The 15,668-nt window shown below is 32.9% G+C and overlaps 1 protein-coding gene across 7 annotated transcripts in view; it reads left to right on the forward strand.

Moving 5' to 3' along the window:
• Btbd8 (BTB domain containing 8) overlaps window positions 1-11,670 on the forward strand; it is a 110,808-nt gene extending 99,138 nt beyond the window's left edge. For 5 of the 7 annotated variants that reach the window (XM_003478934.5, XM_063254200.1, XM_063254204.1 and 2 more), the window contains 6 exons: window positions 112-173; window positions 3,589-4,291; window positions 4,613-4,700; window positions 5,481-5,608; window positions 7,224-9,551; window positions 10,825-11,670. In XM_003478934.5, coding sequence (XP_003478982.3) covers window positions 112-173; window positions 3,589-4,291; window positions 4,613-4,700; window positions 5,481-5,608; window positions 7,224-9,551; window positions 10,825-11,294 — 3,779 coding nt within the window. In that variant the 3' untranslated portion in view covers window positions 11,295-11,670. Of the gene's footprint in view, window positions 1-111; window positions 174-3,588; window positions 4,292-4,612; window positions 4,701-5,480; window positions 5,609-7,223; window positions 9,552-10,218 lie in introns of all 7 variants that reach the window. The other 2 variants (XM_013143015.3, XM_063254203.1) reach the window with 2 other exon arrangements.
• Window positions 11,671-15,668: the final 3,998 nt, after the last annotated feature.

The raw sequence follows: 15,668 nt of genomic DNA on the forward strand, positions 1-15,668 counted from the left end.
CTATTTTTAGTAATGCTGTAGTAATTTTAGTAATTTAGTAATGCTGTAGTATTTTTAGTAATTCTGTAGTAATGCTTCCCATAAAAATAAATTGCTGTTTTCTCTCTACAGCTGCATTTGACAAAGGTGATGACCGAAGACTCAGCAAAAAGCCTATATTTAGTAGCTCTCAGGTAAACTTTGCAAACTTTATAAGTCCAAATGAGAAAATACAAAACTTTATTATTTTCTGTTTCAAAATATTTTAAACTCCTTTCATTTATTAATTAAAGCTAATTATTGATGGGAATAACTTTGACTCTTTTAAAAGTGAGTATTTAATAATTTTTGTACTACCAGGGATTGCTGAGCTATATTCCTGGTTCTTTTTTATGTTTTTTATTTATTTATTTATTTTGAGATAGGATCTCACTAAGTTTCCTAGGTTGGCCTTGAACTTTTGATCTGCGTCAGCCTCCTCAGAACCTGAAATGTGACAGGCATGTGTCACCATTTCTGGTTGATTCAAATTTTTGTATCGAGCTGGCATGAAAAGTATCTACCTTTTTTGTTTCCTTGAAAATCTTTTTGGCAAGTAATATATTGGAGCTATTCCAATAGGTTAGGAAATTTTTAAAATTCTAGAGCTAATTCAATGTTTATTTTTCTAACACATAATAGTTGGTGTGGGGGGAAAAAAGCAGTTAGTACCAAGAATAGAATTGTGTTTTATTGTAAAAATTATTTGGGGTACTTACAAAGTAGAATAGTAATTGGCAGGGATTGGGGTGAGATCAGGTATAGAAAAGGACAGTTGGTTTGTGTTATGTTGGGTTTTTTGTTTTATTGTGTTGTGTTCGAGACAGGGTCTTGCTACATAACTCAGGCTGGCCTTGAACTCACTATGTGCCGCAGGCTGGCCTTGAACTCATGACCATCCTTCTGACTCAGCCTCCCAAGTCTGGAATTACAGGGGTGCACCACCATGCCAGGCTGGACAGTTTATTTTAAGCACAGTCTCAGTTTTGTAATATGAAAAGATTCTAGAGATCTGTTGTACAACAAAGTACATGTAGTTAACATGACTGCACTATATGCTTTAAAATTTAATATGGTAAATTGTGCCATGTTTTTTTAACCACCCATACTCCTTATTTGATGCATTTGTTATAGTTTAAAATATTTTCTTTTCCAAAAATGTTATTAGTAGTGGTTTAAGTTCCAAGCTAACTTACAGCTGTTCATATAATCAATAATATATTTAAAGTACAAAATTATTCAAAGTACAAAATTATACTTACCTACTATGTGCATTATAATGATAATATGCAAATATATGTTAGTGTTTCAGTTTGGAATACAAAGAATGTACCCATGCTTTCTTTCCTTATCACTCAGTACATAGAAATTAACACACTTCAAGCCATAACTGAATTTTCATGGCTTAAGGCAGGGATCGAACTCTAAATGTCTTATCTGAAAAATTATGAGAAATGGGCCTTTTGCCAGTAAATCTCCTAGCGCTGTTTTCTAGAGTGTGTTTTACAGTATACTAGCTCCATCATATGTCCTTCCAAAGAATAGCTAGCATCAACTAAGTTTAAGAATCACTACATATCATATACTCTTCTTACACCCTGGTAATGAAAAGTAAACCTTAAAAGGGCTGAGAAACACTACAATAAAAAAAAAAAACACTTCATATTATTTCACCCCAAATTTCTAATTGTTAAACTATGGAACATCACTATGCTCTCTCTCTACCTATTTAAAGTATTATTTCATACAATTCCCTATTTCCTCTAGAAGTGGTACCTTAGGACATTTTTAAAAATGTGCTTAATTCACTGTAATCTCTGTGTTTGTGAGTTTGTGTGTGTGTGTGCGCGCACATATGTGTGTTTTAAAAATTAGCATACCTACCTTCCTTTCCCCTGTGATCAACTAGGTCTTTCCTTCTTCCTTGCCTCACAAGAAAATAGGACAAATTCTCATTGTTCTTCCTAAATTCCTGACTCAAAGATTTTCTAAGTGCTTTTCAATTAAAAGGATTCAGGATAATAAGTTTCCCAAGGGAGGCTGTGGTATACAGAAATGGATACTGGATATAAAATGAAAAGAAGTCAAATCTCAGCTTCACATTTCTTATCTGTTAAGAGTCCTAGAACACGGGGCTGGGGATATATCTCAGTGACACAGTGCCTGCCTGGTAAGCATGAAACCTTGAGTTCAATTGCTGGTACCTTGTCACTCTTCCCCCGGAAAAAAAGAACCCTAGAACACAGTTCTGAAGAAGATCATTCTCCAGTCTACAAACATAAATAATCTAAAGTCCAGAGATGTTAATAACTTGTTAAATATTCTGGACCCACTAGAGCCAAATCTAGGACAATAATTTAATAATTCCTTTAACACCTCTTTTCCTCAGTTTAGCTGTTTTGATTTTTATTAATAAATAATTTTATCTACATGTTATCTGCATTCACATTTAACTTAGAAAATTTTAATATAACCGTAGAAGCTTTTCATGTTGAAAATAATTAGACTTTGAACTGTGTATCAGTTATGTGCTCAGTTTTACCGACAATCTATCAGCATCTCCTCAAGTCCATGGTATATAATGAGCAGAGTGCCAAGGATTTTGGATAGAAAAGGTACCTCATACCTCTATATTTTCATGTAGCTTCACAAAGGAAAAAAAAGCATTTATATATTTACAAACAGGCAATATGGTCTTGGAACTTTTTATTCAAAAATTCCTACCAAGTTTTAGAAAAAGTCTTCAATCAATATTGGGTCTAAAAAAGATGATAATAAAGTAGTTGCAATTGCCTTCTGTATTCTTCTGTTTTTCTCCATTATTAGATAGCTAGTTTTGGACTACAATCTTGTTCTTTGAAAACCTAGTCTCTGCAAACGTTAATCCATTGTGTTTCCTAGGAGTATTGTTGTTGTCATCGTTGTTGTTGTTTAGCTTTGTTTTGTTTAATGAGGACTCCAAGAAATAAACTATCTTACCATAGAGGATTAATTCTTTAAAGGTAAAATTTCTGATACTTGAGATAGGCTGAAGAGAGAACTCTGGATGGAAATCTTTTTAATATCCTTCAGATTATACCATTTAGATGACTACCTCCTTGAGGCAGTAGATTATGAACACAAGTCCTAATTCTGTCCTTTAATAGTATGTGATCTACACGTGTTCTTTAATCCTCAGTTTCTTGCATAGAAAGGTAATAGCTAAAGGAGTGATTATAGGATTATTGTTGGGACTAAGTGAAATAATACATGAAAATGGTTTAGCATGGAATCGAAATGGGTCCTTAAAAATTCTTGGATATTGTTATGTATTCAGACATTGTGAACTTTTAGGTTTTAATCTCTACTATAACTTCATAAATTAAACATTTAATGCTGTATTTCAGACTTGATTAAAATATATGATCCAAGATGCAAAGTTTTGATCAAAATGATCAAAGACAGTTTAATTTTAATTACTTTAAATCATAATATGAACTTTGCTATTTTTTCTTTTGAAAATCTGGCTCACTTAAGCATTATATGGCAAAATTTCAAGGCAAGTTAAAAATTATTTTTTCTTTTTTATAGCAAAGGAGACATATTTCTGGCTCTGGTGTTATAAAAAACAAATCTTGGAGAGAAAATAACAAGAAAGAGTGTTGGAGTTATCTCTCTACTAATCAAAAGATGAAATCTGATGGATTAGGAGCATCTGGACATTCATCAAATGCTAATAGAAATAGTATAAATAAAACTTTAAAGCATGATGATTTAAAGGAAAAGGATGGTACAAAAATAGCATCTAAGATTACAAAAGGATTGAAAACTGGGGAAAAAAATATTTCTGGAAATCCCAAAACTGTAATAAAGCCCAAAACAGAAAATCATGATAATGCAAAGTTGGAAAACTTGTCATCTAAAGTTTTGGAAAGAACAGCAACATCAGTTGGACAAAAAAATTCATTAAATGGAAAAGGAGTGAGAAATCAGGAAGGGCAAGTTACAGGTGCCAGACCCAAGGTACTCACTGGGAACCTAAATGTGCAACCCAAGGCAAAGCCTCCCAAAAAAGTGACAGGGAAAGATTCTCCATGCCTCAGCATCGCAGGAGCCTCCAGCAGATCTACGAATTCAAGTGTGGAATTACTGACTTCCACTGGATCTCTGAATGAACCAAAACAAAATGGATCAATAGGAGAAGACAAGTCTTCTGGTCAGAAGCTATCCTTTCGTGATTCTCCAGGACAGACGGTGAAAAACAGTGTAGATGGTGTCAAAACTTCCTCTGTAGGTGGGTTTTAGCACTCTGATTTTTGCAATTTAGGACTGAACCTAAAGCCTCATACATGCTAGGCACGTGCTCTACTATTGACCTATACCCCTACCTCTACACATGCTCCTTCCTGACAGTTTAAGTTCCTAGAAAGCATGATTCTTGGAGACTTCTTTCTTTTTAAATGTTAAAAAAATGTTTATTATATTTATTTATGCAAAATGTGGGAAAACAGTACTACCGACTTTAACACTTAATTTTTTTATAGTGTAAATTTACAGTGAATTGTTACATATTTAATGTATTCTGTGTCATGACTGACTTTTTCTTAATTTATAGCAGTAAAATCTCGGCCTGTTTCAAGAGTTGCCAATGGGACTTCCAATAAAAAAAGCATTAATGAACAAGTCACTACTGTAAATAATAGGTAAGTCTTCATTGTTTTATCTATATGTTAACTTTGTCTGAAAATTACAGTAAGTCCCTGATTTATAAATGAGTTCCATTCCAGGAGAACTTGTTCAAAAGTCGAATTTGTTCCTATTCCATCAAAGTGAGAATTATATAGTATACTTATGAATCTTATGCATGTACCTGTGAAAGTTTGCAATTAGAATGCTCATAAGTCAGGGACTTACCGTATTTACTAACTTCTAGCTAAACACTGCTGAGATATTTTTGTGAAGAAATCTAATGTATTTATACATCATTTTAAAATGATATTTTAAAATTATTTCTTCTTTTTCTTCCTCTTCTCTCCTTCTCCTTCTCCTTCTTCTTTCCCTTCTTTTTGAGACAGAGTCTTGCTTTGTAGTTCAGATTGGCTTATGTACCTCAGCCTGCCCTCAAATACATGGTGATCTGGTTGCCTCAGCCTCCCAAGTGCTGGGATTACAGGCATGTGCTAGTACACCTGGCTTTAAAATGATTTTCTTATTCAAAGGTCTATGCAAAATGATGATTAATGTAGTAAATTAAAAGACTGTCTTCATTTACATTTATGTCACATAATTATGCATTGCTTTATCATACTTGGCTTATATCTTTTTTTTTCTTGGCCTCTACTCTTGAAACTGAACATATGGTTTCTCTATTTTCAGAAAAGATGTTTTTTATTTCTTGAGAAAAAATATTTCATATATAGATTTTTTAAATGTTGATGTTTTGGAATCTTACTGTAATATTGAACACAAAACATTTTTCTTAGTGCCCTAAAGAAGGTCAGTGGCAAAAGATATAGTGATCCAGTACCACAGGCAATTTTGAAGAAAAGAGGTAATGGCAATGGACAGCAAAGGACAAAGAGTGCCACATCTAATCTTGCCAAAACTCAAGGTAAGCCAAAATAGTCCTGGGTATCATGAGTGTTATTTTCTTATGTAAGTTGGTTAACCAAACTGACCTGAAACTTAAGTAGCAAATGAAAAAAACATAATACTTTTTAAAATTTTACTTTATTCACATATTGGAGATGAAAATTTATACTTTTAGATAAATATTTTGGTGTTTAGGGAGTTTTATTGTCCCTTGTGCTAGAAATAATTAAGGGAGCCACTAATTTACTTGCATTTTAGGTCCTTTTATAGATAATATGCTCATGTTTCTTGATTGATAATTCTAGGAATCACATCTAAAAACCCATCATTAAATGATTTTTAAAATAATGATATGAGGGGTGTGATGTGACTCAGTGATACAGCAATTGTCTAGCATGCATAAGACCCTAGATTCAATCCCCATCACTGCAAAATAAATAAATAGTCAAGTTGTAAGAAGGGAAAGAATTTTCCCTTCAGAATCTGCTATGTTCACTGTCTTTCAGTGTTCTGAGAGTACTAATTAGAGTACAAAAGTACTCTAATAATATCAAAATTAATTTTTCTTTATTCATTAAGCATTCACATATGTAAGAGCAGTTTGTATAATCCTAAAAATAATGTTTTTTATATTATGAAATTAATATTAAAAGCTAATTAAAAATATGGCAGAGAAAAATTATTCATATCCTAGTAAGAAAAATTTATCAGGCTAAGGATGTAGCTCAGTGGCACAGCACCTGCCTGGCAAGCACAAGGTCCTGTACCAAAAGATATCATACATAAGTATTTGATAGGGCTTATCTCAGTAGTAGAGTACTTGCCTAATATGCATGGGGTCCTAGGTTCAGTTTCCAGCACTGAAAAAAAATTAATTCTATTTGGCAGACTTGAATACCCAAAATATCTCTAAGACTTTAAGAAGCGTGAACAAATGAATTCCCAAAATTATTTCTTGAGAAAAAATATTTTCTCAATTAATTAGCAGTTCAACTTTGTTGAACTGTAATTAGCAGTTCTGGTTTCCAGTACAGATCTAAGTGATTCATGATTATAAGAAGTAAAATGGTTTTATTTATGTTTGAATAAAATAACTAAAAATTTCAACTACTTTATATTTTTCTATTTAGTTTGATTCTCCTTTTTAGCTGTGTAGAACACAGTCTTCACACACCCCCCCCCAGAAAAAAAAAGAGACTTCAAGTGAAGAGCATTCTTCCTTCTTTGGTATAAGAAAAACAGATTTTTCACTCTCATGTATTTATGCAAATTCAGTTTTGACATGAAGATCAAAGCCCTTTACTTGGGAAAGACAGATCCTATTCTAATAAATTTTACGAAGACCCTGGAATAAGAAGAAGGGAGAAAGAGAGGGAAATGGGGTTTTGGTGTTGGAAATGAAACTCAGTACCTCATAAATTTTAGATGAGAGCTCTACCATTGAACTATACCCCTAATGTCCCTCTATAGTTTAATCATTTTATCATGTCACTGACTACTAAACTTTCATTGTTCATTTGATCATCAGTGTTACCCTTTCGTTTTTAAATTGATTTTATTTTTCTAAAATAATTTAAAAGATACTGAATTCCTCTCAAAATTGGAGAGTACATTTCTGAACTTTCTTTTCTTAGGATCCCAAGGAGAGTCACCACATTCAGTAAAATCTTCAGTCTCTTCAAGACAGTCAGGTGAAAATATGACAAAGTTGAACCACAGTATAACTGCAGATAAACAAACATCTAAGAGAAAAATTGTTAAGCCAGGACACATAAATACTACTAAGGCTAATGCAAAAATGGTGTCCATACCTAAAAACCTAAATCAACCAAACACAGATGAAACTCTGAATAATAAAGATTCAAAACAAAAAATGTTTCCTGGACATGTTATACCAAAAACTCAGTCTTCTCAAAAACATTTAAAAAGTGAAACATCTGTTCTCCAAAAAAGTATCCTCCATGCTGTACATGATAACAACAACAAAGACAATGTTTCTGAACCAAAACCTCACAGATGTCTAATTAATCTCACATCTGAAATCAGTGGTACCAGAGCATTCCAGTCATCATGCAGACCTGACCCACAAGAGCTATTAAGCAGTCAAGAAAAAGATAAATTGGTGTTAGAATGCCAGAATATTTCAAAGATGGATATATCAAGAAAACATGAACTGAATGTAAAACAGATTTGCTCAGATAAAAATGAATCAAAATGTCCTAGTCACAAAGACATGAATCATTGCAATACAACTAAAACATACAGTTATTCTGATGAGAGTGATGTAGATTCAAAAATTTATAGTTTTGCTGCTCTAAAATCCACAGTTTCAAATACAAATGAAAACTCCTTAAACTCTAATCTAATTTCTGATTTAGACTCAACAAATGTAAAGCAAATTCATTTAATATCAGATAAAGAGAAACAAACAGGGAGAAAAGACACTAACAAAAAATCAAACATGGAATGTATGAAAGAAGCTTTATCTTGTATTCCTGAAAGGACAAATGGTACCTTAAATTTTATTCAAGATGACAGAAAATCTAAAGTTCATGTAGAAGAACCGACAATTCCTAGTCAATTGTTTGATGACTGTGTTATAAAGGAAGGTAAACATGCTGTCACTGATTCAGATGTTTCCTCCAAATGTTTTTTGAAACAACTGTCAGAAAAAACGTTTCCTAAAAATATGGAAAAGTCAGAAACTCCAGAGAACCATGAAACTCTAGAAGTTCCATTCACAGGTCACTGGAATTTGAATACCAGTATGCTGCCTCAAAGAGAGAGTCCTGAATCTGACACTGGCAGTGCTACCACATCCTCTGATGACATAAAACCTAGATCTGAAGACTATGATGCTGGAGGGTCTCAGGATGATGATGGGTCAAATGATAGAGGTATTTCTAAATGTGGCACTATGCTGTGCCATGACTTTCTTGGAAGAAGTAGCAGTGATACCAGTACTCCTGAAGAATTAAAAATATATGATAGTAATTTAAGAATTGAAGTAAAACTGAAAAAGCAAAGTAATAATGATCTTTTCCAAGTTAACTCAACAAGTGATGATGAAATTCCTAGGAAAAGGCCAGAAATTTGGTCTCGATCTACAGTAGTCCACACTAGGGAAAGAGAAAATATTCCACGAGGCACTATCCAATTTACTCAGGAAATAGATCAGGTTTCTTCCTCAGCAGATGAAACAGAAGATGAAAGATCTGAAGCTGACAATGTTGTGGAAAATTTCTCTATAGTTAATCCATCTCCTCAGCAGTTTCAGGGAATAATTAACCTAGCTTTTGAAGATGGAACCGAAAATGAAAGTCGTGATTTTTCTGCAACTAAAAAGTTTAAAAGATCAGTTTTACTTTCAGTTGATGAGTGTGAAGAACTGGGATCTGATGAAGGGGAAGTTCATATTCCCTTTCAGCCTTCTATAGATTCTTTTTCACCTTCTGATGTTTTTGACGGTGTTTCTCATGAATATCATGAAAAGAACTATTATCCCAGATTCTCACAAGAAAGTGAAGATAGTATTTTAAAATGTAAAGAACAAGATAAAGGCAATAGTACAAACAAAATTGAAAACACTTTCTTGGATCTTAGTAGCACTGACTCTTCAAGAAAAGATAAACAGAGTACTTCAGCCACAGACAAAAAGAATACTTTAGATGTCCTATCCAAAGGAGACAGACAGCTTTTTCTAGAAGATAAAAAGGAACACAGTGGAAGAGATATGGATAATGACTTTCAACAACATAGCAAATTCATGGATAGTGATACAAAATCTCAAGAAAGACCATGTCATTTGGCGCTTCATCAAAGAGAACCCCATTCTGACATACCAAAGAATACCTCTGCAAAATCTCTAGACTCCTCTCAGAGTCACATTCTGCCTCAGGAAGGTCAAGTGAAAGAAAGCCATTCTACAGATACTGAAAAAGCTAATATTGCTTTATCTGCAGGTAATGTACAGAAATAGAAATGCTAAATACATAAGAAAATACATTTATAGAATTTTAAAGTTGTATGTAATCCTGAATGTTATATTTTAGGTAGGTAAAATAATTACTTAAACAACGGTATCAAATTTAGATAAATATTAAATTTCTTAATAATATGAAAAGTAGCTAATTATTCTTTATTGTTTTCTTAAAATCCTAGTAAAAATTACTATCTAGTGAAAATTTTGGTTTATTAGAGTTAACCTACTAGGAGAATTTACATGAAAGAACAAAGAGAAAACCTTTGTTATTATTTAGTTATTTATGTTTAGTTTAACATAATTCTTGACTATTAGAAATTTTATTATACATTGGGTATTATTTATGAACTTAATATATTAATGGTATATCTAAGAGGGCTGTGCAATAACTATAGTAATATGTAACTAAAAGCACTGAACTATTTTAACAACTAGATATTACAATTTATATACATTTTACAGAGATTAAACCTTCAGGATCAATATAATTGTATTCTAAATTTTTCAAGTAAAAAATTAAATTTCCTAAAAGAGATTATATTTAGAGGTAATGATAATATATGAAAAAGCCCAGGTTTACTTCAGATGCTTACATGGTTTTCTGTCTAATTGTTTTGTGTTTTGTCTTCCTTATTATAATAATTCAGATGAAGAACCCACATTTGAAATACGCAGCAGTAGCTGACTGAGCAACTATTGTGTTTTATAACTAAGATATTGATCATAAATCCCTATTCAGCAAACTCATAAGAATAGATCTTTAAAAGTTGTACTTTTTGTTTGTTTGTCCTTGCTTGCATCCTCCTTTGCATGTGCAATATAGGAATAAGCATTTAGACAAAATGTATTTCCCCCTTTCAAAATTGACTTACTTTAGAAGTTACCATCAAATTACTTTTGTTTTCTCCTTAAGTTTCTATTGTAGTGATTAGATATATGTGTACCTTCTATGTTTATGTTAAATATTTATGTTATTTTCTGTATCATAAGCTTTCAAATTAAAGTATGGAGAATTATTGTTAGTTGCCTATGTTAATTTTGCTGCTAAATAATTACCCTTGAATATTTTTAATATAGAAAAAGAAATGCCTCAAAATTTTGTCAATTTTGTATAAATATTATTTTTTCCATTTTGTGGTGTGTTTTTTTTTTTGAGGGGGCTATAATTATTGTATTACTATTGTTCTACAAAACTCTGAGGGGTTACCGACATGTGCAATTTTTACATTGTATAGTATTATGAATTATTTCAGGAGACATAGATGATTGTGACACACTGGCACAAACCTGCATGTATGACCATCGGCCTTCAAAAACCCTCTCTCCAATATATGAGATGGATATAACAGAAGCAATTGAGCAGAAAATGGAATCTGAAACACATGTAACAGATACAGATTTTGAAGATGATCAACATTTTGCAAAACAAGATTGGACACTACTAAAGCAACTGCTCTCTGAACAGGATTCAAACTTAAATGTTACAAATTCTCTTCCTGAAGACCTAAATTTGGCACAGTATTTAATCAATCAAACACTCCTTTTAGCACGAGATGGCTCAAAACCTCAGGGTGTAGCACATGTTGACATTTCGAACAGATGGAGTGAACTATCATCTCCACTTGATAATTCCTCAACAAGTATTACCATGGCTAGTTTTTCCTCTGAAGATTGTTCACCTCAAGGAGAATGGACAATTCTGGAGCTGGAAACACAGCATTAAAAGTCTTAACGATTTGGAAAATTTAAACTGTGCCATCCCTTTATTTTTTGATGTCCACATTATATCTAAATTATAATTCCATTAGATAGATATAGACTGTCCTTACACTGAGGGAGTTTTCCAATTTATTGAGGTTTATTAATATAATATCACATGTAGAAAAAAGTGTTTTTCTAAAGTTTTTGAGCATGTTTTCTATAATTATTAGAAAAATTAGAAGATTCATAAGGAAACTCTTGCCTCAGTTTTCCTTTCCTACCTGATCCTATTTTTCAGAATTTAAAGTAGGAATGCACAAGTGGATCATTCCCTTTATCCTTTTTGGCTCTGCATATGGTACCATAGTAATTTAACAATAAAAAACTTAGTATGCGTGTGTCTGTTTATGTAAAGTTAATATTTGAATATTATTCACACTCAGGTTGGGATGGTTTACATTGTAACTGAGTGTTGGGGTAAAAAAAGAAAGCTCAACTTTCTCAATAGTTCAGATTCGGGAGATTGTGAGTCAAGTGTGCCTCACATTTCAACTGTATTATAAAAGGGGCAAAAGAAAGGGAAATACAGTGTCTTGCATCTCCTTTTTGGGATCTATACAGAGAGAAACATTTGTCTTTGTTCAGAGGCAGTAAGAAAACTTTTTCTGTCTTACCTAAATAGATTGCCTTAAGCAGTCTTCATTTTACATTTCATGCTAGGAACTGTGCCTACAATAAAGTAGCAGGAGTTTCATATTAATAACTAAATGTTAATAGGAAAATGAGTACATGGGGCAACTGGGAGGTTACTGATATTTAATTCTCTGTAGATATATATATATTCTCTTTCTTGGTGTGTTTACTTCAGCTCTTTTCTATGAACCATGCTTTTACCATTGTTTGCTCTGAAACTTATTTGGACTAGTGCTGCATCATTGAACAAACTTTAAAAAGTAATTGCTAACATTATTTAGTATTTAAATGTTAGACATTATGTGCTTTAAATATGCATTAACACGTTTAGTTCTTACAACAATTCTATGCATGAGTGGAAATTTGCTTGGTAATAAAGCAGTCCAGATATGATAGCACGTTAAGAACCAGTGACTGGGATAGGCATTAAGGATGGGAAAAAAGAATATGGGAACCAGGGTTCAAAAACTAAGCTGGAGCTGGATTCTGAAAATTACTGAACACTATCTTCAAAGTGTTTACATATTCTAAGCCTTGGATTTAGTGGGCAGTATATTTTCTCTCATTATGCATGACTTACTTAGTTTTAACTCTCAGTAGAAAATGTCTGTGTTCTTGGAAAATAACCACCTACATATCACAAGGAGTAATCAAAGTTGTTTTTTTAGTATGTAGGTAACATGACTGAGTGTATTTTAGAAAAACAATTTTAAGCAGTCATGTAGATGCCCTGGTTTGGAGAAGTGCTCAAACCCGTTAAGATATAATCACAATAATTTTGTCAGCTTTAGAAATGGGAAATGGAGAAGGATTTGGTAACAAAGACATTAGGTAGGTTGAAATTTTTTGGAATTGATGAATGATCAGATGGTGAGAAAAGATGTAAAAGACATTTAAAGTTTCTGTCAGAAATACCATTGTACACATTGAGGGTGTGATCTATTCCAAGAACTTTGCTTGGACTAAGAATAAAAAGCATAGTACCTTGTCCTTGAGTTCTCATTATAGTAAGCAAGAGAGATGTTAAATGTCACAATAAAGATCTGTGCAAAGTAACTGATGTATAAAGGAAGTGGTAGAAGAGTGTTGCAATAAGCTTCCATACTCTTTAGTAATTAATTGGAATTCACACAATAGTAAGAGACACTCTTGGCAGAAAAAGAGCTCAGATACTAATTCTAGTTGTTCCATAAGGCTACAAAGAAGGGAATGAACGGGAAGGTCAAGAGTTGAAGCTGGACAAGGAAGGAACATGATCAGATTTCCTTTGTACAAAGATCTCTCCAGCAGCACTGTGTAAGAGAGTGGGGCAGATAATGAGAAGGCAGGGAGGGTAATGAAGAGGTTTTTACAGTAATCAAAGCTTGAATAGGGCAGTGGCAGTGGAGACAAAGAGTGGAAACATCTGAGAGATGGAATTGAAAAAACAGGACTGTTCACATGTGTGAGACAAACATGATAACTGCCTCACTACAGAAACCCGCAGTACTATTCATATGTGGCAATGAAAGAACAGAGTCCTCTTAACAAATTTAGGTTTCTGGCTAGGCATCCTTGGTGTTTGATGATGTCATTAACCAAAAACAAGCAAGCATAAGAGTGAAGATGAGTTTAATTAGGACATACTGAATTTGGAATGCCTGCAGGACATTCAGGGGGCTGAGGACAAAATGCTGAATAGTCAGAAAAGCCTTTCAAGGAGACTGAAAAAGAAGTATTCTGAAATAGAAGTAGGAGGCCAGGGTAAAGAGAAGAGAGTAATAAATGGTTAACCTTGCTACTAATCAAAGGAGAGAAAGTCAAAGTCTAGATCCAGCTTTGACCTATCAAATTCATGTGAATTTTTGAAGATTTCTTTTAAATCAGTGTTAGCAAGAGAATGAGATCTTCCTATGCTGCTGTGCAACTGCAAAGTTACCTTTCAGATAAATAATTAGATAATTCTATATCAAGAGTGTTCATAACTTCATATTCTTAACATAATCATTTCTTGGGATCTAACATTAAATAAGGAAAGTCTCAAGGTTTGTTGTCAGTGTACTGGAGCTCTAGATATATTAGTGAAAACAAAAACAGGTAAATGTCAACAGTAGAAAAAAAACTTTTACATCTATATAATTCATTATGCAATATTTAAAATAGTTTCCAAAAATCTGTTTAGTAACAGGAAAATACTTAGAAGAAAGAAGTCCAGATTGTATTTTTACATGTATTGTGTTCCAAATTTTTGTGCAGGAATATTTCAGATTACTCTTTTAGCAAATCTCAATTATAGTGGTACAAATGTCACCAAATACATTACCTCTCCAAAATTTATCTATCCTGCATTAGTTCCCTTTGACCAACATCTTCCTATTTCCCCAGTTACTGACAGCTGCTGTTCTATTATCTACTTCTTGGTACTGGGAATTGAATTCAGGACCTTGCACTTGCCGGGGAGGCCCTTATGCTTCTGGGCTATATATCCCTCGCCCCTTTATTATCTACTACTATGAGTTTGATTTTTTTTAGATTCCATTTGTCTTTTTGAGCCTGGCTTCATTTAATATAATGTTTTCCAGTTTATCAATATCACCAAGTATAGGATATCCTTTTTTAAAGACTGGCTAATATTCCATTTTATACACATGATGTTATCTTTATCCACTATCTATTGGACACTTTATGTTGAATCCCATATCTTAGCTATTGTAATTAATAATATAGTAGGCATGGTGCACTTTGAGATACTGATTTTATTTCCTTCAGCTATGTAGTATTCCCAGAAGTAGAATAACTGGATCATATGGTGGTTCTATTTCTTTGAGAAACCACCATCTTTTCCATAATACATATAGCAGTTTACATTCCCACCAGACATATACAAGAACTACTCTTTCAATATATCATTGTTAACATTTGTTGCTGTTTTTGTTGACATCCATTTTAACAAGACCAAGGTGATTTCTGATGGTTTTAATTTGTATAACCCTGATAATTAGTGATGTTGAGCACTTTTCATATGTACCTTTTGGCTATTTAAAGACTTTTGAGAGTCTTTTGCCTATTTTATAATCAGGTTACTTTTTTTCTTGCTGTTGAGTTCCTGACATATTTTGAATGTTAACTCTTTATCAGATATATGGATTGCAGATATATTCTTCTGTTCTGTAAGTTGTCTCTTCACTCTGCTGATTGCTTCCTTTGCTGTACAGAGACCTTTTAGTTTGATGAAATCCCATTTTCCTACTTTTTTGTTTTTGGTCCCTTGGGGGTTCCCGTTTTTTAAAAAAATGTTGCCTAGATCAACATCAAGAAGCTTTTTCCCTGTTTCCATCTAGTAAATACATAGCTTCAAGTCTCACGTTTAACACCATAATCCATTATGAGTTGATTTGTGCATATGAAATGAATGATGAGACAGACTGTCTTTTCCCTGTTGTGTGTGATTTTTTTATGCCGTTGGTGAAGATTAGTTGACGACAAATGTGCAGATTTATTTTGAGGTTCTCTATATTCTATTACATTGGTGTGTTTTGTGCCAGAGTCAATGCTATTTTGATTACTAAAGCTTTGTAGTATATTTTATAGTGTATGTTGAGATCAGGTAGTATGATATCTCCAGCTTTGTTCTTTATTCTCAAGGGTTTTTCTTATGGTTTTATGCAAATTTTAGGATTTTTTATTTCTGTGAAAAAATGTCATTTGAATTTTAATAGAGATT

The sequence above is a fragment of the Cavia porcellus genome, unplaced genomic scaffold (genome assembly GCF_034190915.1).
Source record: "Cavia porcellus strain 051 isolate PalLab524CR breed Dunkin Hartley unplaced genomic scaffold, mCavPor4.1 scaffold_1, whole genome shotgun sequence".
Taxonomy (NCBI): domain Eukaryota; kingdom Metazoa; phylum Chordata; class Mammalia; order Rodentia; family Caviidae; genus Cavia; species Cavia porcellus.